The 22,385-nt window shown below is 40.7% G+C and overlaps 1 protein-coding gene across 1 annotated transcript; it reads right to left on the bottom strand.

Moving 5' to 3' along the window:
* Window positions 1-1,192: 1,192 nt before the first annotated feature.
* Window positions 1,193-14,838, bottom strand: LOC306899603 (uncharacterized protein; the record flags this gene model as incomplete). The annotated part of the gene is made up of 14 exons (XM_079465968.1): window positions 1,193-2,088; window positions 2,157-2,280; window positions 2,401-2,628; window positions 2,765-3,556; window positions 3,711-4,002; window positions 4,150-4,365; window positions 6,554-6,828; window positions 11,321-12,207; window positions 12,306-12,429; window positions 12,628-12,855; window positions 12,927-13,721; window positions 13,925-14,216; window positions 14,291-14,441; window positions 14,817-14,838. The coding sequence occupies 14 exons, from the start codon at window positions 14,836-14,838 to the stop codon at window positions 1,193-1,195; spliced, it is 5,322 nt and encodes a 1,773-aa protein (XP_079322094.1).
* Between the last annotated feature and the right edge of the window lie 7,547 nt (window positions 14,839-22,385).

The raw sequence follows: 22,385 nt of genomic DNA, 5'->3' as shown, positions 1-22,385 counted from the left end.
AAGGGTTAACACAATTTTTAAATGCTTTCCCTTGCTTGTTCCTTAATTAATTATTCTTATCTTATTTTTTATGTTGCTGAATGTACTGGTATACTCTTGCTTGGTACAGCACTTTGGTCTGCCTCGGTGGTAGATTGATCGATGGAGTGTATTTTGTCGGAGAAGCATCACCATTCAGCTGCATACCGACAGTGACTTTTGTTGCTGTTCGCTGCTAAATATCAAAGAACAGACCATTTATTTAGATTAAGAAATACGTATGAGGAAATGCGATATTATCCCTTTTTTGTTTGAGGGAGGGGTTCTAGCAGACCAATCACAACCAGTGGGGGTCATTTGATTTGGTGCTAATGTTGATTGACATTTGATTATACTCCTCCTTGAATTAAGTTTTTACTTTGACATTCTGCAGCAGTGCAGTTGCTGATTTAGAGATACTCAAGAAGGAAACATTGTATTTAAATTAAGTTTCACTATTTCGCCTTTTTGGTTTGGGATTCCTAAAAAATGTGTCATTGTGTAAGTTAACGTTGGGCTCCATTAACAGACTATTAATTAGATAAGAGAGATCTGTTACCAACATACATATTATTATTTATTATCACTATGTTTACATCAGGGTTGGAAATTAGCAGAGGCTTTGGGAAAAAAAAGACAACAAGGTGAAAAAAAATGCCTTGCAAATTCAAGGTAAAAGGGTAAAAACCACCCCGCATAATAACAACTAACTACGACAGCTGCAATCTAAAAAATAATTAGTGAAAATGAACAAATATCGATTACAGCATAACATTTTGATCTGTTACAGCTTTGAGAAGTACATCCGATCACAGGTAAGCGCATGAATATACTGGCCTATCAGATGTGTTTAAAGGAAAGAAGAGTTTTGTTGAAGTGTGCCGTGCTAACAAAGTTTATCATGAACAACCGTGTACAGACACAATTTAAGAAAGAGATTCATTGTGCATAGTAGTCAGACTGTTTCATGTATAACCTGAAGCCATTGCGTGAGTATAATTAAAAATATTATTTAAACTTAATTGCATTTAATCAAAAGAATATGACTAAAGCTAAATGTAAAATTGCTTTTGAAATTAATAGTGGTTTATGGGGAACTGGGGAAATATTCTTGGGGAAAACTTTGATTTACAATTTGTTATAACCAGTATTTAAAAATAAAACTCTCAGATATTTACTTGCCCATCATGTGCCTCTTAGAATTCTTTTCTGGTTTGAATAAAATCAAATAACATTTTGGGAGAAAGATGCAGAACAGCAAAGCAAAACTAGAGGCTAAAATAGCAAATATCTCCACAGCTACAGTAAACTTTCCAGGAGAACTGACATAAGCTGGAATAAAAGCGATCCATACAGCACAGAATATGAGCATACTGAATGTGATGAATTTAGCTTCATTGAAGTTATCTGGCAACTTCCGAGCCAGAAAAGCCAGAATGAAGCACAAGAGAGCAAGAAATCCTACATAACCTAAAACAGCCCAGAAGCCAAGAGCTGAGCCCACATTACACTCTAAAATGATCCTTTCTTTGAAGTAATTTATATTTTTAAAAGGAAAGGGAGGAGAGGTGGTCAGCCAAAGCACACAGATAAGAACCTGTATAAGTGTGAAACCAAGAACACTGAGTCTCTGTTGTGGAGGCCCAAACCATTTCATGACATTACTTCCTGGAAGTGTAGCCTTGAAGGCCATTAACACAACTATTGTTTTCCCCAGAATACAAGAGATACAGAGGACAAAAGTGATCCCAAACGCTGTGTGACGTAACATACAGGACCACTCAGTGGGACGACCAATGAAAGTAAGTGAACAGAGAAAACACAGCATTAGTGAAAACAGGAGCAGGAAACTCAGCTCTGAGTTATTTGCTTTGACTATTGGAGTGTTTTTATATCTGAAGAATATGACTGCAACTAACATTGTAATAAATGCACCAACAATAGATATTGTTGTAAGCAAAATTCCCATGATCTCCTCATGTGATAAATATTCAGTCTCCTTGTTAACACATCCATCCTTTTTCAGATTTGACCAAAAGTCTTCATGGCACTTCAGACATGTCACAGAATCTGTTAATGAATAGTTGTTATTATTAATAACAGCAATATCCATTTTATTTTAAAATATGTATTTTTACCTGTCATGTTACTGATTTCACCTTCAGTACATGGTATACAGTCATAACAACATATAGGTTTTCCTTTCTGTACAGCCTTTCTAGTACCTGGAGGACAACTCTCACTGCACACAGACACAGGCACCTGCAAACAGATTTGAACTTTTATTAAAATGCTATTGCATGTATTAATACATTATGTTTGGGCCGAAGAGACATTGTGATAACACACAATACTCTTAAATGACGTGTCCCATAATCTTACCTTTGTTTTATTATTTGCCCATATAATTGAAGCCATATTCACTGACATGCGATATTTCACAGGAAGAGATGCATCATAAAGTCCAATGGGAACAAATTCATCATGTTTTATTTTACCTGGTTGCCAATTTATTATCTCATATTTTGCCACTGCCTCTCCATTCTCATCAAAGTAAACCTCCTCGCCATCTTTGGTTTTGAAACGCACTTTTCTCAGGTTCTTCAGAAACTGAAAGAGTTGACAAACACACACACACACACACACACACACAAAGTGATACATATTTGTTAAATGTTTTTCATGTGACAACACTTTTAAGATAAGTGGAGGTACATGGAGCAAAATTATAAATAGTATTACACACTGTTGACGGATCAGGCTGTTTCTTTGTGGCACATTTGTCCGTGCAGCCCAGAAGGTCATGAAGTGCATGAGCAACAGCATACACTCCTTTATACACATTGCTGAAGATGGGCATGAGCGACATGTCTGTAAATGTGTTTTGCATGTCAGACTGTTCCTCCTCGCCTGTACATTCAGTTGTGAATGATGAATCGTTCTTATTGGAGTATTTACACTGAAACAAATCTTGCCAGAGCTCAGTGAAAATGGCCCTTCCTGAAGACTTTAGTGGTTTTATATCTAGTATAAAATCTTTTAAACCTGTAACTTCATTTTTGGGTATAGCCAGCCCAACAGCCCCCTGCAAAATATGGTGTTTATCCATACTGGCAATGACTGAATCTGAGATCCAGCCTTCTGTGCCCACCCACTGAAATCCTGTGATATTGTGTTCAACTAATTTATGCAACAGAACCTCCAAGTCCCAGTGCACAAGAAATCCCACAATCACTCGAGAAGTAGAGCTTTTAATCTGCTCAATTATTCTCAGTACTTTATCTTCTGTGTACGTTCTGTAAAACGGGAGGGAATATTCCAGACAGATGCCCATCTGCTCAGCTACTTCGGTGAAAGTGGCCATTCCACTGTTGCCATAATCATCATCTGTTCTAATGGCTCCAACCCAGGTCCAGCCAAAGTGTCTGACCAGTTCCGCCAACGCTCTACTTTGATAATAATCACTTGTTATTGTTCGCAGAAATGAAGGATATTTGATTTTGTCACCGAGACACTCACATGTGGCATAATGACTAATCTAGGAAAATTAGAGCAATTCAATTATAATATTATATTTACATGAAAATAAGATAGAAAATTAAACTTAGGATGTTTAAAATTCTGGAAGTTTAGAAAATAAAGCCATGCAGTAACATAGAAACATAGTGATAGTAAAGAAAAAGAATTAGTACCATTGGAAGCTTAAATGGTCCAATACTTTTTGCCATTGCCATGCATGCTGATGATGTTGTGTCTCCAAGTATGGCTTGCACATAGCCTTGCTTTGTGCAAGACCCATCAGAGGTTGTGTTCTCATGCCCATTAGCAAGAGCCATAGTCACTCGAACAGCCATTGCCATCGAGCCGCATGTGTCATAGACCTTGTAGCCCAATTGGACCCCAGGCAGCAAATTAGAGCTGTTGTTAATTTCCTCTATAGCGAAGAGCATTGACTGTGCATACTGGAAGTCTCTGTAATTAAGACTTTTAAAAACAAGGGCATTCATTACATTTAGTTAAAGCTAAATGAAAGTCAATTACAAGATTTTTATTGAATAAAGCAGTAATGTGTGTGTCAATAACTTTAAAAGTAGTATAAAAAGACGGCACTGATTCTCAGGTGTTCCCTACCTGATGCACTTTAGCGGAGGCGGTGTAATTGAATATGCCAGCTGTCTGACCTCCCAGCTGCTGTGGAAGGAGAAAACCCCTCCAAGTATGATGTCCCCATCTTTCCATAGTTGAGGGTAGACAGGCTGTCCTTGCAGAACACAGGCGGTTTCATTTGCTCTGGTGAAAGTAACAATGGTCATTACTACATGCACGAGGGCAAAGAATGGCTCCATTCATGCATTTAATAGAGGCAGCTGTATTTCAGAGATGTGGTAGGTTTGATGAGGCAATAAGGTGATCTGGAATTATTTTGTAATATTTATAGAGATCTAAGGTACTAATTCGCTGTGGAGGAGGTGCTTCATTCTGACATGATCAGGAAAAAGTATTTTGTTTATTTAGTTTTGTTTTGCATGTGTTGCAGTATAATGGAAGCAAGAATAGCCCCCAAAGCCGTAAGCTATAGAATCTAAAATGCAGAAGAGAACTTGTAGAAGAAGTTATAACATTTAATATATTTAATGTAATACACTTAATGCATTTACAGGAGAATAAATCATATTGTTTAAAGGCGCAACACGTAGTTGTCGCCACTAGAGGTCACAAAACAACAAATGCCACAAATATTTTGCATGTTTTATGAGTCTCTGATCGATTGTTGTATGACGAGCGACACGATGCTAATTTCAGGCCAGGCCATATGAAAATTAAGCAATTTCTGGCACTGCTCTTTTTTAATAAGGAGGACATTTTAAAGGGATGGTTCACCCAAAAAATTAAATTTCTGCCATGAATTACTCAAAATCAAGTTGTTCCAAACCTGCATATATTACTTTGTTTGGTTGAACACAGAGAAAAATATTTTGAAAAATGTTAGCAACTGAGATTTTTGGGACACCATCGACTGCCATAGTAGAAACTATTTAAATGTTAACCTGGTAGTTTCTTTTTGTAGCAATTGCCAACAATACATTGTATGGATCAAAATGATTGATTTATGCCAAAATCATTAGGATATTAAGTAAAGAACATGTTCCATAAAGATATTTAAAAAATTCGTGTAAATAAATAAAGATGTTATTATTATGAGTGGATGCAGCAACAACAACAAACAAATTAACAGAAACACACCTAAACACTTTTCTTCATTTCAGTGGTAAACCAATAGTAAAAACAGCCTATTTCAACTTATCCTCCTATGGCGATTTTCTCAATATTTAGATTTTTTGCACCTTCAGATTTTCTAATAGTTTCATCTCGGCCAAAGATTGTCTTATCCTAACAAACCATACATCCATGTAAAGCTTATATATTCAGCTATAAATCTAAATTTCAATGAATAGTACCTTATCACTGGTTTTGTTGTCCAGGGTTACAAATATTAGTCTAATTGTCTATTTTTGTATTATAATATAAAATAATTGTCTACTAGGGTAGTCAATATTGCCCCAGAAATCTTGTTGCCAACATTCTTCTAAATATCTATCTTTGTGTTCAACCAAACAAAAAATTGTGGATAAACTTGAGGGTGAGTAAATTATGACATGTTTTTACTTTGGGTTGAACTATCCCTTTAAATCCTCAAACTTGCATTATGTAATATTGTTACCAAGACCTCTTATGTCAAAAGCTCAAGGGAAATTTGAATCCTGATGAATCTTGTGTTGTTTTTGTCAAAATTGTGGGGAGCTGGTTTGACAGTTCCGCACATGTTCGGTGTCTACGCCTTTTGCACCGCCTTCCGTGTCTCTCCGTCAGGCTTTCCCCTCACCTGGTTTCCATCACCTCATCACCAGCACTCCTGTAGCTCGCCCCCATTAGTAGCCACCCCGGCTTTCTCATTTATTGTCACCTGTGGCTTTTGCCCGCTGTTTAGATTCCCTCTATTTAATCCCTCTTGTCCTCTTCTCCTTTGTCAGATCGTTGTGTGTGTTAACTCACATTCCTGGCCCTTCTGGTCTTTGTTTAAATTTACATTTACATTTAATCATTTAGCAGACGCTTTTATCCAAAGAGTTCGGGGAGCAATAAGCGATGTGTCATAAAAGAGCAATAGTACATTAGCTGCTAATACAAAGTTACTAGTTTCAACAAAAGCTAGACCACTACCTGTTGAGAGAAGAGGGTTAGTGTAGTTTTATTTTCTTTTGTCTGTCAAGTATTCACACAAGAGATGTGTTTTAAGTAGTTTTTTGAAGGTTGAGAGAGATGTTGTTGACCGTACCGCATTAGAAGGAATTTTACACCAGGAAGGAGTTGGCTTTTCTTAGTTACCTAGTCAAGCCTTGGATTGTATATTTCCCAGTGATACTCCTAGTTTAGATTCCTTAGTCTTCGTTCTCAGAGTTTTCTCTTTGCTCTCAAAGTTTTGTTTAGCCCTCCAGTCCTCTTTGGTGTCTCGGACCTCAGTGCTATTTTTTACTGCTGACACTTCTCCACCAAGTGGTCATCTTCAATCGTCTGGAACCAGCCGGCAGGTCGAGGGTCTCCCTGCCGTTCTCTCTCCCTGCGAGTACTACTTCTCCCGTATTGGGTCTTCTGCTGTTTCTCCCGAGAGTTCACTCGATCAAGTGTTGGTATCAAGTGTTCTTCTGGCCTGGATCTCCCGAAGTGGTGTTTCTGCTCTCTCATAAGTCCCAGTGGATTGAGTCCTCTCTCTGCCGGGCTTACGTGGTCGTTACTCAAGGCTGGTGCCATCTGGTGGAGTTGTTGGAGGACTCTTATTAATAACGATATCTTGTTTCCCTGCCTCTGAGTCTCCGAACCTTCATGTGTGTCCCAGTGTCATGACAGAACGATCTAACCACACTGGAGACCCAGCGGGGATGGATACTCTACGCAAAGCGATTCAGCATGAGTCATGCTTATCCCAGTCTCTCCTCACGTGGACATCCTGCTGACTCAGAATCCCATGTCAACAGCCATCCGGTCTTAAATGGCGAATCTAACGCCTGCCGACCTTTTCTCTCCCAGTGTGCTCTCGTGTTTTTCCTCCAGCCACGCTGTTATGCCACTGAAGAATCCAAGGTGGCGTTTGTCTTGACTCTGTTGACGGTTCGAGCAAGTGAGTGGGGCACTGCCGTGTGGGACGCTTGGGCTCCGTGTTGCACCAAATTCAGTCTTGGCCTGGAGCCCTTCTTGTCACGCATCTTGTCTGGGCGCTGCCCCATTTCCTGTCTGTGTGTCTTCTGTGTTACAGGTCGATAGCCCTGACTTATCTGGGGCACCGGAGGAGTATGATGATCTGCGTACGATGTTCGACAGATTGCGAGCCACCTCTCTCCCTACACATTGCTCCTACGACTGTGCCATTGACCTCATTCCAGGTACTTCTTCACCAAAGGGGCGTCTCTATTTGTTGTCCAGTCCTGAAAGAGAGGCCATGGACAAGAATGTCCACAAAAGTTTTCAGGCTGGACTCATTCGCCACTCCTCCTCCCCGGTGGGTGCAGGCTTCTTCCAGAAGAAGGACAGCTCTTTGCGTCCCTGCATTGATTATTGAGGGTTGAATGAGATTACTGTACCCCTTGCCTCCCATGTCAACTGCCTTCGAACAACTTCGGGACATTTTGGACATCTCCCATTCGGTTTGACCAATGCTCCTGCCGTCTTCCAGGGCCTCGTCAATGCCGTGTTGGGCGACATGATTAATAATTTTGTCTTTGTGTACCTGGATGACATTCAAATTTTTTCCCACTCTCTCCAGGAACACACCCGACATATCAAAAAGGTTCTCCAGCGGTTATTGGAGAATCAACTTTTCATCAAAGCGGAGAAATGCAAATTCCACGCCGTCACTGTTTTGTTCCTTGGCCATAAAGATCCTCTCAAAGGCATTAACCCTGGTCCAGCTAAGATCGATGAGTGGCCCGTTGCCGACTCATGCAAAGCTCTTCTAATTCTAATTCTAATTTTACAGGCGATTTATCCGCGGTTTTGGCCAGATTGCTGTTCTGCTTGCAGCATTCACCTCCACCAAGGTTTCCTTCAGATGGAATTCCCAAGCACAGGTAGCCTTTTATAATTTCAAGTCCCATTTTGTCTCTGCTCCTGTGCTTTGTTTTCCAGAACCTGATCGACGATCAGGTCAATGCTTCCGATGTGGGGGACCGGCCGGGTTCTAAGAATGTCAAGTCTGACATACTCTCTTCCCTCTTCGAGGTCCTGGGTGGTGAACCTCCGGCCATTGCCATTCTCCCTAAGGGAGACATATTCTTGGTTTAGGTCTTATTTAACTGGTCGTAATCAAAAGCAATCTGATATTGTTACTGGGGTTCCACAGGGCTTGGTCCTGGGTCCTCTCTTATTTATAATTGACCGTTTACCACTTGGTTAAATTTTTAGGAAGTTTAACATCCAGTTTCACTCTAGAATAAAGCGACCCTGGTACATGCTTAAGTAAACGATTAGATTTTTGGAATTCTCTTCTTTATGGCTTGCCCTCCAAGCTTCTTGACAAACTTATATTAGTTCAAAACTCAGCAGCATGAATTATATCTAGACCCTCAGTAACTGAACATATTACTCCTATACTGGAACAATTGCATTGGCTCCCGGTCAAATACCGCATTTATTTTAAAATACTTTGTTTACAAAACCTTAATAATCTTGTTCCTTCTTACTTGTCAGATTTGCTCCATAACTACACCCCAATTTATACTTTAAGATCACCTACTGCCCATAATCTTGTTCCTCTTTGAGTTCGCACAACGTCTTTTGGGTCCAGATCCTATAGTTATTCCGCTCCACACATTTGGAACTTGTTACCCCAAGACGTTCCAGAAAGAAAAAACTGTTTCACTTTTTGATCTTGTTTTAAAACTCACCTGTTAAGGCAGGCTTTTCGATGATTATATCACTTGTTTAGGGTTATTTATGGTCTTAATGATTATGTTTTGTTTTATTTATTTTAATGTTTGCTTTTGTAGGCTTGTTTATGATTACTTTGATTTATGTCGGTTAGCTCATATGTTGGTTTAATGGTTTTATGGATCGTTCTATTCATCCTAGTAAGGCGCCTTGAAATAAAATCATAATAACAAGCTTCTCTACATTCGCATCTGCATTTCGGTGAAGCATCTGCAAAAGGCTTCTGTTTTCCAGAGGAGTGGCTTGATTAGCACCTGGCAGTGGGAATGTAATGCTTACTATGACCTCACATACAACAAATTGGTCATGTCAAGTCAGATTTATTTATATAGCGCTTTTTAAAATTGTCATTGTTACAAAGCAGCTGTACAAGAAAACATTGACTATAAGCAAAACATAAACGGTTTTGCAAGTCAAAACACAGGTCAAACATCAGACACACTATAAATTCCAATATGCAGTGTTAATTAAATAAGACTATAAAATTCTAGCAGCCCCCCCAGCCAGGCAAACACTGCAAAACAGTATGCAAACGGTGGCGAGGAACCCAAAACTCCATTGGAGGAGAAAAAAAAAACAGGCCTGACCAAGGGATTAATCACGCTGCAAGAATCATTCGCTTGGCCAATGCACATCATCAAGCTGCCCAGGACATTGGCCGTGTCAAGTAAGGACGAGGTCCATCAACTCTTTCGAGATCCACCTGCCATCCCCTGCCTGTGGATCAATTACTTCTTTAAAATTTAACATTGAATAATTGTTGGAACCAATCACCATCAAGGAGGTTGAGGAAATGACAAAAAAGATAAAAAAATGGTAAGGTAACTGGCTCCGATGACACTGTAGCTGAAGAGAGGAAAATCCTTGCCCACCAAGGTATCCTGACTCTTGCTGCCCTCTTCAACCAAATCAACAAGGGTAAAACACCAGCAGTCTGGGCAACCAGTACCATGGTGCCAGTTTGGAAGGGCAAAGGGGATGTGACCGGATGCTCAAGCTATCGGCCAATTCTGCTATTATGTTTGGTTCGGTTATTGATGCCTGGCTCCGCAAGATTGTCTCTATCACCCCAAACCAATGTGGCTTTGTGAAAGGAACTGGGACAATAGATATAATTCATGGCATTCCTTAATCTGGAAAAGGCTTTTAACAGCATCCCACACAAACTCCTCTGTCACACTCTATGATCCCACAATGTCCCTACATGCAGTGGATCCAATTATTTTACTGCAACGTTATTAGCATGGCCTGATGGTCAGTTGGAACTTAGCCTCCTTTTGCCACCAGCATCATAGTACAGTACATCAATGATTGGCCCTCTCACCCCTGCTATTCGTCTTTTGCATGGACACAGTGACGCTAGATTTTGAATCGTTTCACCACTCTCCTCTATGCCTTGACTCTATGATGTGTTCTTGAATGAACAGTGTCAAGATCTCCAAGAGCAAACCTAGCAATGGAATGAAATGCACATTGAATTCGGACTTAGGTTGAACATCAAGAAAACTTCGACCCTCAGACCTGTAGAACTATCAGTACTGGCAGAGAAGACCTGAGAGAAGTTGAGCAGTTCAAGCACTGTACCTCGGCTCCCACACTTCAGTCACCGTTAATGGATTGGAGTGCTGGCCAGCGACAGCAAAGCATGCGCATACTCTGCATGTAGCTAGTAATATTGTGAGTAATATGGCTTGTTTACAAGACCTGGCACAAACGACACATGTTTTTTTTACATATTCTAACATGTGCATAAAAAGTTATTAGCTCTTACAAAAAATTAAACTAGACTGCTACTCCATCAGCTCTCCTTTTTGGGGAACTCATGTCAGAGAATAAAATATGTTATTTTTTGGCTGACATTAAAGTTATTACCGTCTTATGATGATTATTAACACATGCTTCTTGAAAACATCTTGCTCCTCAGCATCCACCAGTTGGTAACACTACAGCCCAACTGTACATGCTTTTAGCAGCATGTAGCTCAACAAACCTTTTGTTAGAATGACCGTATTGGATGAAGCGTGGAGAACAAATGAAGCAACAAAAAAACACAAAAATGATATTGTGCTATCTATTGAAAGCTTTTAAAATAACTGAATAATGCAATCAGTTAAGCGTCATCTTCATTTTTATACAATTAAAAAAAACAATTGAAAAAAAATTCTTTATTCCAGCCTAACAAGTCAGAAGCACACAATATTAGATTGGCAAGCAGACAAAAATCAATAATTTGGTCACTATTCTGTTTATTTACTTCTGTTGGCTGACAAAAATATATTGTTATATCACAGAGTTCACACATTTATTATTAGGGTTTGCCCATCATATTTTTCTTTGTATTTTGCTCTGGTTTAATCAAAATTACATAGCATTTCGGGGCAAATATGCAAAATAACAAACCAAAGCTTGAAGCTAAAATAGCAAATATCTCCATGGCTACAGTATATTTTCCAGGAGAACTGATGTAAGCTGGTATAAATGTGATCCACACAGCACAGAATATGAGCATACTGAATGTGATGAATTTAGCTTCATTGAAGTTATCAGGCAGCTTCCGAGCTAGAAAAGCTAAAACAAAACACAAGATTGATAACAGACCAATATAACCAAGAATAGCCCAGAAACCAACAGCAGAACCTACATGACATTCTAGGATGATCTTTTCTCTGTAATATTTCATGTTTTCATGTGGGAAAGGAGGTGATATTGTTAACCAAAGCACACAAATTAGAACCTGTATCAAAGTTAGAGAAACAACACTGAGTCTCTGTTGAAGAGGCCCAAACCATTTCATGACATTACTTCCTGGAAGTGTGGCCTTGAAGGCCATTAACACAACTATTGTTTTCCCCAGAACACAAGAGATACAGAGGACAAAAGTGATCCCAAACGCTGTGTGACGTAACATACAGGACCACTCAGTGGGACGACCAATGAAAGTAAGTGAACAGAGAAAACACAGAGTCAATGAGAAGAGCAGCAGGAAGCTCAGCTCTGAGTTGTTGGCTCTCACGATAGGTGTTTCTTTATGAAGATAAAACACAAAACATATTATTGATGTTAATAATGCTCCAATGACAGAGCAAATAGAAAGCACAATCCCCATGATTTCTGTGTAGGAAAGGAATTCAATGGTTTTTAATACACATCTGTCTTTGTTTTCATTGGACCAATACTCCAAATCACATGGAAAGCAGTCACTAGAATCTGTGAGGAAGGAATTATAGAAAAATATTATTTTAATGAAATCACATCATAAAGTATTTGGCTATTGGACAGTTTTTCTAGCATGTGCTAGTGTTTACCTGTGCTGTTACTGATTTCTCCATCTGCACATTGAATACAGTCATAACAGCAGACAGGTCTTCCTCTCTGTCCAGCCTTCCTTGTGCCTGGAGAACAACTCTCACTGCACACAGACACAGGCACCTGCGAAAAGATACATACCAACATGATTTTAATATAATTATGATTCAAATGATTTTAATAGAGGTTCAATATTTAGTTATTTTTCAGCCCTTTTTGAGGGACTCTGCTCATGTGTTTTCAGACATTGTCAAGGTTTTTTATTTACTGTATTTTCCATGCCCTCAGCAGCTTACTGTGTAGACTGCAGTGTTGACCTACCTGTCTGTCATTCTCTGCCCATACCATGTTTTCTTGATCAACTTGAAGGATTTTCTCTGAAGGCAGTGAGCTGTCATACACACCAACAAGTTTAAACTGCAGACTTCCATCTTCAGCAGGCTGCCAGTTCACCAGATCATATTTTGCCACTGGATCACCACTCGCATCAAAAAATATGTTGTCACCAGTTTTGACAGTAAAATTTACATCTCTTATATACTCCAACACCTAAGAATAAACACAAACATAATGGGTATCAGTTTGACTTTTCCGTCTTTAGTGGTTTTTCTTTTAATCACCTTCTGTGGTGTGGGCAGATCTCCTTTGCTGCTGTTTGTGGCAGATTTGACATCATTTATCAGATTATGTAGTGCATGTGCAACAGCATACACTGCTGTGTACACTTTACTTGCTATGCGCAGCTCTGATACATCAGTATATTCATTTTGTAGTTCTGTTAAGTTTTCTGAGCCAGTACAGACATGTGGGCCACTGCCAGTGTTTCTGAAAGAGCACTGAAAAACAGTTTCCCAAAATTCCTTCAAAAGTTCATTTCTTGGATCTTGATCAGGGTGCACAGTCACGAGAAACTCTCGTAGGCCGTCGAGCTTAGCGTTTGACACAGCAAATCCCACAGATCCTGTGAGAAAACGGAGTTCCTTTGTTTCTCCTATAATTTGAGAAGTGATCCAAGATTCACTGCCGACCCACTGCAGCCCAGTGATGTTTTGTTGTGCCATTAATTTCAGGAATTTAACAAAATCGGTATGTGATACAAAAGACACAACCACCCTGGCTGTGGCCTTTTTAATCACTTCCAGTGTCTTTAGGAGCTGCTCCTTTGAATCTGTTGTGTGTACAGACTCTGAGTATTCAATACAAATCCCCTCTTGTTGTGCCATCTTTTCAAAAGCTGCAATTCCGTTGTCGCCATAGTCGTTGCGACTCCTTACTGTTCCAACCCAAGTCCAGCCGAAGTGTTTGACAAGCTGAGCCAGCGCTTTGCTTTGGTAATAATCACTGGGTATTGTTCTGAAGAAGGTCGGGAATCTATTTCTGTCACTCAGGCATGCACAAGTGGCAAAATGACTGACCTACAAAGAAGATGCAAACAAGAAAAAATGTACGATGTCAGTTCTTAGTGTACTGTTAAAACTATACAAATAGTGTAATTGTCATAAACACATTGCTCCCAATAATCACAATGCTTTTTATGTTTACACTAAGTAATGAAGTTATAATTTATCTGAAACAAAACCTGAATAGATTTTTTATGTAACATAAAATGTTTTCTTACTATAGGGATGTTGAATGGGCCTACAAAATTGGCAACGCCAATGCTGCCAGTAGAGCTTGATATTCCAACAATTGCATGCACAAATGGTGGTTTAGAACAAGTCTCCTCATCTAAAGTCTCTTCATAGCCATTCATTAATGCCATGCCTGATAGGACAGTTTGAGGTACAGAGCCACATGCATCATATATTTTATAGCCTAAACTGACACCAGGCAACAGTTGTGTGCTGTTGTTAATCTCCTCTATGGCAAAAATCAGAGTCTGAACAAATTTAAACTCACGTATATTTAAGCTGTAAACATAAAAATCTGTCAACTTTACCATACATTTAGAAAATAATCTTCATATTATATTTTTCATACAGACCTTATGCATTTTGTTGGTTCTGGTTTGGAAGTGAAAGGATGTATCTTTAAAACAGAAGTTGTATGGATTGAAAAACTTGCCCCGATGTTGATGTCTCTTTCAGAAGAAAGTAATGGCAGGACTGGATGGCTCAGTATTCTGCAGACTTGTGCTGAGACACAAGCACCATAAAACAGCAGAAGCATAAGTGACACTGTCCTTTTTTCCATGCCAGTATGAAGGCAGGGCAGGAGCTTTTGTGGTAGAACATGGAAAGGATCTGCCTTTTATCATATTTTGAAAATTCATTTGGGATCAGCATCATTAGCGCTAGTTTGCTTTTTGCAATCAGGCATTTTTTTTTATTTCAGTTCAGTTGTGTATAGGATTTAAAAACTTGAAATCAAGTTTTGTTGTACCTCAATACCCTTCTTCAGATAACATAAATATACTCATTTATTTATGTCTATTTATATGTTGGGGTGGAAATTGTTTTGTACCTCACTATTCGATACAGAATCTATTCTTGATGTGCTTATTAATATACCTGTAACGTTATCGCTTCGCATTATTATTCATGCCTTCGCTTCTAGCATTTAAACAGGGAACATGGAAGAAGGAGAGATGCGGTAGTGCTGGGTTAGTTTGAGTTTGTTGGTAACTGGGTTAATTTGGTGATATATGGGCAAGGGGCCAATGAAGCGGGTACTGAGTTTCCTACAGGGCTTCCACAAAACAATGTCTGTGGTCTAGCACCAGATAATTTGCCCAGGTTGAAATTGTGGAGTGGAAGCATTACATGCGTCGGTCTGGCTCTTCTGTTTGTGAAAAGCCCCTTGGAGGTGGATTTGGTGAAACACCGCTCCATAGCCTCTAGCTCTCACAAAACCAGTGGTCCCACAGCTGGTATGTTGAGGGGTTTCCTGACAATGGCAACAGAGTTGGTTTGGGAGCAGAGTATGCATTGAAATGGTATTCTGGACTTCTGGGCCTACTCGGCCCATGCATGATACATCTGTGCTGATGTTCATGGCAATACAGCCTCAGGTATCTCCCGATCTCCTGGATCCTATGCTCAGTCTGGCCATTGGCTTGGGGTTGAGTTGAGGCTCACAGTTACACCCAACAGGCTAAAAAAGGCTTTCCATACCTGACAGAAGAATTGTGGACCTTATAAGATACAATGTCTTCTGGTATGCCAAAATGATGACATACAGACATTCTGCACTTTCCATGGCTGTGGGAAACTAGGGTAACAGGAAGAGTTTGCATGCTTTGGAGAACCAACCTACGACACACAAGTGTAAGTGTGTGACAGGGGTATGTCAGTTATTTAGTCCACCGCTACATGTAACCAGGGGTGTTGGGGAACTGGCAGGGGTTGATTTTTGCCCTGGGGAAGTCTTCAGAGGACTTTGGCAATGGAACAGACTCTTCACCAGCTTCCGGGCCTCGTCTGGGAGTTCCAGATTGGCAGGACTTTATGGTGCTTCAGGAGATACGTATCCCACAGTGCTTCGTGTTTATGGGTGTTGAATGAAATCTGACTCCTCAATTGCATCACAGCCCAGCTTGACCACGTGCCACCACTGAACTGCTCAAACCATACGGAATGTAAAAAGTCAAAAAAATGACTAAATGTAAATATTATTAACCAAACCTCTTTCCAGAAACCTTGGCATTAGTGTATTCTATCAGTTTATGTGTGCGTAGTTGCCTCTGATATTACATACTGTAGCTTTTATCGAATGTGTAACAAATAGTTCTTTAATTGTTTAACTAGAAATAAGATCTTCACCTAATTAGAAAACTTTCAAAGAGCACCTATAATTGTACTCTTTTTTGCCTTTTATTTTCTAACCTTACTATACTTTTAGCATTAAGTATGTCATGAAGCCGTTTTTAGATTAGATTAGATTAGATTAAACTTTATTGTCATTACACATATACAAGTACAGTGTAACGAAATGTAGTTTAGGTCTAACCAGAAGTGCAATTAGCAAGTGCAGGATATACAGTTAGAATAAATACAGAATACAATATTAATAAAATATTATACAGTTATGAAAATATTTTACAGTAGGTATGTTCTATGAAAATATGACAGTAGGTATGTACTATGAACAATATATACAGATGACTATATACTATGAACGTTAACACTATGAACATTAATGTACAGGTGGATATGAGCAGATAATAATTTAGACAAAACAATAGTGCAAGTGATTTAAGTGTGCATAGATTATTGACATTAGCTGTTAAAGTTGCAATGCAATAGGTGAGTCAATGCAGTTGTTGAAGTAACAGTGTAGTGGATGAGTTAATGCGGTTATTAAAGTTACAGTGCAGTGTAAGCGTTAATAATAGGTTGCAGTCCAGAAGATGAGCTAATGCAGTTAATTAGGTTACAGTGCAGTAGATTAGTTAATGCAGTTATTGAGGTTACAGTGCAATAGATGAGTAGATGCAGTTAATAGAGTTACAGTGCAGTAGATACGTTAGTGCAGTTATGAAAGTGGTCCATTAGTGCAAATGAGCATATTTCAGATGTGCAAGTGAGCAGTATAGAGTGCAAATGATGCTGTGCGTGTGTAAACAGTCCAGTAGAGAAGATAACATGAAATACTGGTGTGTACAGTTCAGTCATGCATGCAGCCCTGTAGTGCAGTGTAAACAATGTTATAGCAGCTTGGAGTTCAAGGTAAGAGAGGTAGTGGAATCAGTGGGGGGGCACCGGAAGCGCCTACCGGAAGGCAGGAGAGTAAACAGTCTATGAGCGGGGTGAGAGGAGTCCTTGAGAATGCTGCGAGCTCGACGCAGACAGCGTTTCTTCTGGATGTCCTCAATGGGAGAAAGTGTAGTCCCTGTGATGCGCTGGGCTGTTTTCCACCCGCTGCAGTGCCTTGTGCTCAGCAACAGAACAGATCCCGTACCAGACTGTGACACAGTTGGTCAGGATGCTCTCTATCGTGCAGCGATAGAAGTTCACCAGGATAGTTGAAGACAGTTGGTTCTTCTTCAGTGTCCTCAGAAAGAAGAGACGCTGGTGAGCCTTCTTGACCAGGCATGAGGTGTTGGTGGTCCAGGACAGGTCCTCCGAAATATGAGTCCCCAGGATCTTAAAACTGGAAACACGTTCAACAGCCATCCCATTAATGTGGATGGGGTCGTGTGTGCCTCCTTTCGCCTTCCTGAAGTCCACGATGATATCCTTTGTCTTGGAGGTGTTAAGGAGCAGGTTGTTGTCTGAGCACCATGTGGCCAGGTGCCGGACCTCCTCCCTGTATGCAGTCTCATCGTTGTTGCTGATGAGACCAATCACCGCTGTATCGTCTGCAAACTTGATGAAGGAGTTAGATCCGTTCACAGGCCTGCAGTCGAGTGTGAAAAGGGAGTAGAGAAAGGGGCTCAGTACGCAGCCCTGTGGTACACCAGTGTTGAGGGTGGTGGTGGTGGAGCAGATGTGGCCTAACCTAACAAGCTGAGGCCTGTTCGTCAGGAAGTCCATAATCCAATTGCAGGTAGAGTTGTTAATGCCTAGGTTTCCAAGTTTGACGATTAGCTTGGAAGTGATGACGGTATTGAAAGCAGAGCTGAAGTCTACAAACAACATGCGTGCGTAAGTGTCCTTATTGTCCAGATGTGTGAGCACAGAGTGCAGCGCCATGGACACTGCATCATCCGTGCTCCTATTGTTGCAAATTGGTATGGGTCCAGTGTAGGTGGTAGGGAGACCTTAAGGCATGTCGGGTTCGAATGTTTTGGGATGGGCACAATGGAGGTAGATTTAAGACATGCTGGAACCACTGCTTGGGCGAGGGACAGGTTGAAGATGTCCGTGAAGACCCCAGCGAGCTGCTCCGCACATGCCTTGAGTACACGACCAGGGATGCCGTCTGGGCCAGCAAGCTTGCACACGTTGATCCGGCTTAGTGCAGTGTGAACATCAGTGGAGTTAAGTGTGATGATTGGGTGGTCAGCAGAGGGCGTGAGCTTGGTAGCTGTTTCCTTATTGTCTCTCTCAAAGCGAGCATTAAAATCATTAAGCTCGTTCAGGAAGACGGCATCTGTGGCTATGGGGGTGGAGTGTTTGGGTCTGTAGTCAATGATGGCCTGGATGCCCTGCCACATGCGTCGAGGGTCAGAATTAGAAAAATGCTCCTCTAGCTTCAGCTTGTAGCAGTGCTTGGCCTTTTTGATGCCCCTCTTCAGATTTGCCCTAGAAGTACTATAGGCCTGTGCATCATCCGATCGGAAGGCAGTGTTGCATGCTTTCAACAGGAGGCGCACTTCCTTGTTCATCCATGGCTTCTGATTAGGGTACGTGGTGATCTGCTTCTGGGTTGTGACACTATCAATGGTGGAATTTATGTAGACCAATACAGAGGAGGTGTAACTGTCGCTGTCCGTGTGAGAGCCACTGGTGGCCTGAGAAGCAAACATACTCCAGTCTGTGTGTAGAAACCTTTCCTGGAGTGAAAAGTCTGCCCCCGCAGGCCACACCTTGATGGTCTTCACTGATGGCTTCACACGATTAATGGGATTAATGTACTTGGGGGTGAGGAACAAAGAAAGGTGATTAGATTGACCCAGGTGGGGGAGGGGGGTCGCGGCGTAAGCTTCAGCCATGTTTATGTAGACATGATCGAAAGTTTTGTTTCCTCTTGTGTGGCAGGAAACATGCTGATGAAATTTAGGGAGCACTGTCTTTAAGTTTGAGTGATTAAAATCTCCCGCAACAATAAATGCAGCCTCCGGGTGAGCAGTCTGTTGTTTACTGATGGCTGCATGAAGTTCATTCATAGCAAGCTTGGCATCAGCATCCGGTGGAATATAAGTTGCCGTTATAATGGTGGAAGTGAATTCCCGTGGCAGATAAAACGGTCTACATTTAACCATGAGAAACTCAAGGTTAGCCGAGCAGTGTCTCCCGACAATAACAGAGTTCGTGCACCAAGCTTTGTTGATGTAAATGCTCAATCCACCTCCTCTTGTCTTACCGGATTCCTCTGCCGTTCTATCCGCCCGGTGTGTGTTGTAGCCTGCTAACTCAATAGCGTTGTCCGGTATGCCGCTGTGTAGCCATGTTTCCGTGAAGATTATGACATTGCAGTTCAAAAGTCTTTTGCTGTTGATGATGCGGAGTCCAATCTCATCCATTTTGTTCACTAACGATCGAACATTAGCAAGGAAAATGCTGGGTAAAGAGAGCCGGTGTGGTGTTAGCTTTAGCCTAGCTCCTAGACCTCCACGCTTCCCCCACCTTTGCTTACGATCTCGACGCCGCCAACGAGCACTTCCGCCCGGCCGTATAGGGTGCGTTGCATCGGTTGTTCTGACGTTCTCAGGGACGAGTTGAATGTTGCTGATGCAACTTCCGGACATGCGTAAACTGATATCCAAAAGCTCCTGCCGGGTGTACGATGTAAATGCACAACTGTTCTGGACGAACAGACCCGAGATGAGCAAGAAATACACTATATAAATGCTAAAACTGGAGAGACGCTCAGCCTCGGGATGTTCACGCGCCGTCATCTTGGTCTATGTATTGGCTTACATTTACATGTACATTTAGTCATTTAGCAGATGCTTTTATCCAAAGCGACTTACAGATGAGGAAACAATGGAAGCAATTATAACAACATAGGCAACAAACGCCATAAGTGCATCAAAAACTAGTCCATTAAAGCCTAGCACAGTATACAAAGCTAAGAATAGCGAGGTTAGTAATTTTATTTTCATTTTTATTTTATTTTTTTGAATAAGAAGGAAAGGGAAAAGAAATAGGATAAATCAATCAGCGACGTGTTGACGGAAGAGATGCGTTTTCAGGTGTTTTTTAAAAGATGGCAACTGAGTCTGCTGATCTTGTAGCAGCAGGTAGATCATTCCACCAATGTGGAACACCAATGTGGAGTGACTTTTTTCCTTTTTGGGATGGTACTACTAGTGATCTGGCAGGAACATAGGTCTGCATTAGCGAGTGGAGATTCGGTGGTGCAGACCCGGTGGTGGTCTTGTAGGCCAGGAGCAAAGCTTTGAACTTTATGCGGGCGGCAACAGGGAGCCAGTTTAACCTGATGAAGAGCGGAGTTACATGTGCTCTCTGCGGTTCATTGAAGACCACTCTTGCCGCCGCATTCTGGATCATCTGGAGAGGTTTGATTGTGCAAGCAGGAAGTCCGTCCAGAAGCGCATTGCAATAATCCAGTTTGGACAAGACAAGAGCAAGGACTAGGATTTGCGTAGAGTGCTCTGATAGGTAAGGTCTAATTTTCCTAATGTTGTAGAGGATGAATCTACAGGACGGGTGGTGCTGGCAACATAACTGGAGAGGTTAAGCCGATCATCGATTACCACTCCCAGGTTTATTTTTAGTTTTCTCATATCATTTCTCATCTATTGTTAATAAATAGGTTGATTGCAATCACATGGTTTTTAGGCGCAGCTGGAGGGCAGCAAGTGATTTTCTCCATAGGAATTCACTATCACAAACTCACAGTATCTATGTTTAATGACCTGAACAATGACCAGGTAAGCCCACATTTCTGTCAAACCTTACTTGTAATAAACAACAGCTTCTGTTAAAGGGATACTTCAGCCAAGAAACAACATTTCCCCGTTTTACTCAACCTCAAGGCATCCTAACTGAATTTGTCTTTCTTCTTGAAGAATAATGTAGTCGGAAATATAATACCATGTATCCTTTTTCTTTCAAGCGTTACAATGGCAGTGAATTGCAGGTAATTTTTTGAGGCTGCAAAAAGTGCATCCATTGATCAAAGAACTGCTGAACGCGGCTCCATGGTCTTAACAAATGTCTTCTAAAGTGAATCAATGCATTTGTTTAAGATAAATATCCCTATTGACAACGCTATTAACAATAATGTCTAACTTCCGTTATCCCTCGGCTACGCGTGAACCAGAAGCTTGTTTTCCCGGCTAATGGCAATGACAAAAGTTCCTGCACAGATGAGACGCATCCTATTCTACTAGAACAACCTTTCTTTCTTAAGAGATAATGCAGTTGGAGTTTGTGGTGAGCAGGGCAGGACGAGAGCCATGAGGGAAAAGCGCGAGGCCGGTGACGTGAGTGATAACGAGTGTCAGCTGTGTGTGCACCGGTCTAACATCTCTCACGGAGGAACTCTGGAAGCATATGAGAGGAACAACAAAAGGGAAGGGTGAGAGAGGACCAGGTTTGGACTTTATGTTGTGTTTTATTATGTTTGTGTGGCTGGCAGTCGACTGGTCGTTGATGAATATCAACTTTTGCTACACAATACAAACACTTTCATTGTTCGATGGATTTGACCAATCAAAAACTACGCAACACATAGCCATTTTGAATTTGTGAATTCCTATGGAGAAAATCACTTGATACAAACAACCTATTCTATTTTATTACATCTGTCTCTTCCTTATGTTGATAATACAGAAAGGGGTTCCACAAATGAGCCAAATATCACAAAATCCTTCAGCTAAACCAAGTGATTTGTTTCCTCCATTTACATAATGTGTCTTGTTGAATGATATAATTGGATCATTTTTAATGTTAAGGTTAAATTTCCTATAGTGGTGCACAGAGTTAAACAAGGGACTGGTCATCTGACACACACACACACGTGTAATCTGAACTCAAAACACCAGTAGCGTCTTCTGTATGATAGGGTGACTATACATGCAATTTTCCGGGACACATTCTGCCTAGGATTTTGGCTGCATCCCCTGGAGGTCGCATTTGTTGACACACATCATCGAGTTCTTAATTTCAGTAAAAAACATATAAAATTAACATGTAACATGTTCTCATAAAACTTAATCTTTGACTAATCTTACCTTATCCTTACACCTTAAAAGCCATACATCTCTCTATTCAGGGTTTCCATTAATTTTTATTTATTATTATGGTCTGTGCTTCATGGTGCTAAGCTCTATTGTTCCTCCGGTGTTTTATGATTCCTCAAAGTGCAAAAGTCTTTATTGCATATAAAAAAGTATTTGAGGAAAGTGGAAAGTGTTTATGAAGTTATTGCAAAGTATACTTTATATAAATAAAGGCTACTAAATTGCATTTCCACTTGTTTTTAAATGCAAAAAATCTATGTCATTT

The sequence above is a fragment of the Barbatula barbatula genome, assembly GCF_947034865.1.
Source record: "Barbatula barbatula genome assembly, chromosome: 10".
NCBI lineage: Eukaryota > Metazoa > Chordata > Actinopteri > Cypriniformes > Nemacheilidae > Barbatula > Barbatula barbatula.
The sequence above is the reverse complement of the archived record's forward strand: the minus strand, read 5'-3'. Positions and strand labels throughout refer to the sequence as shown.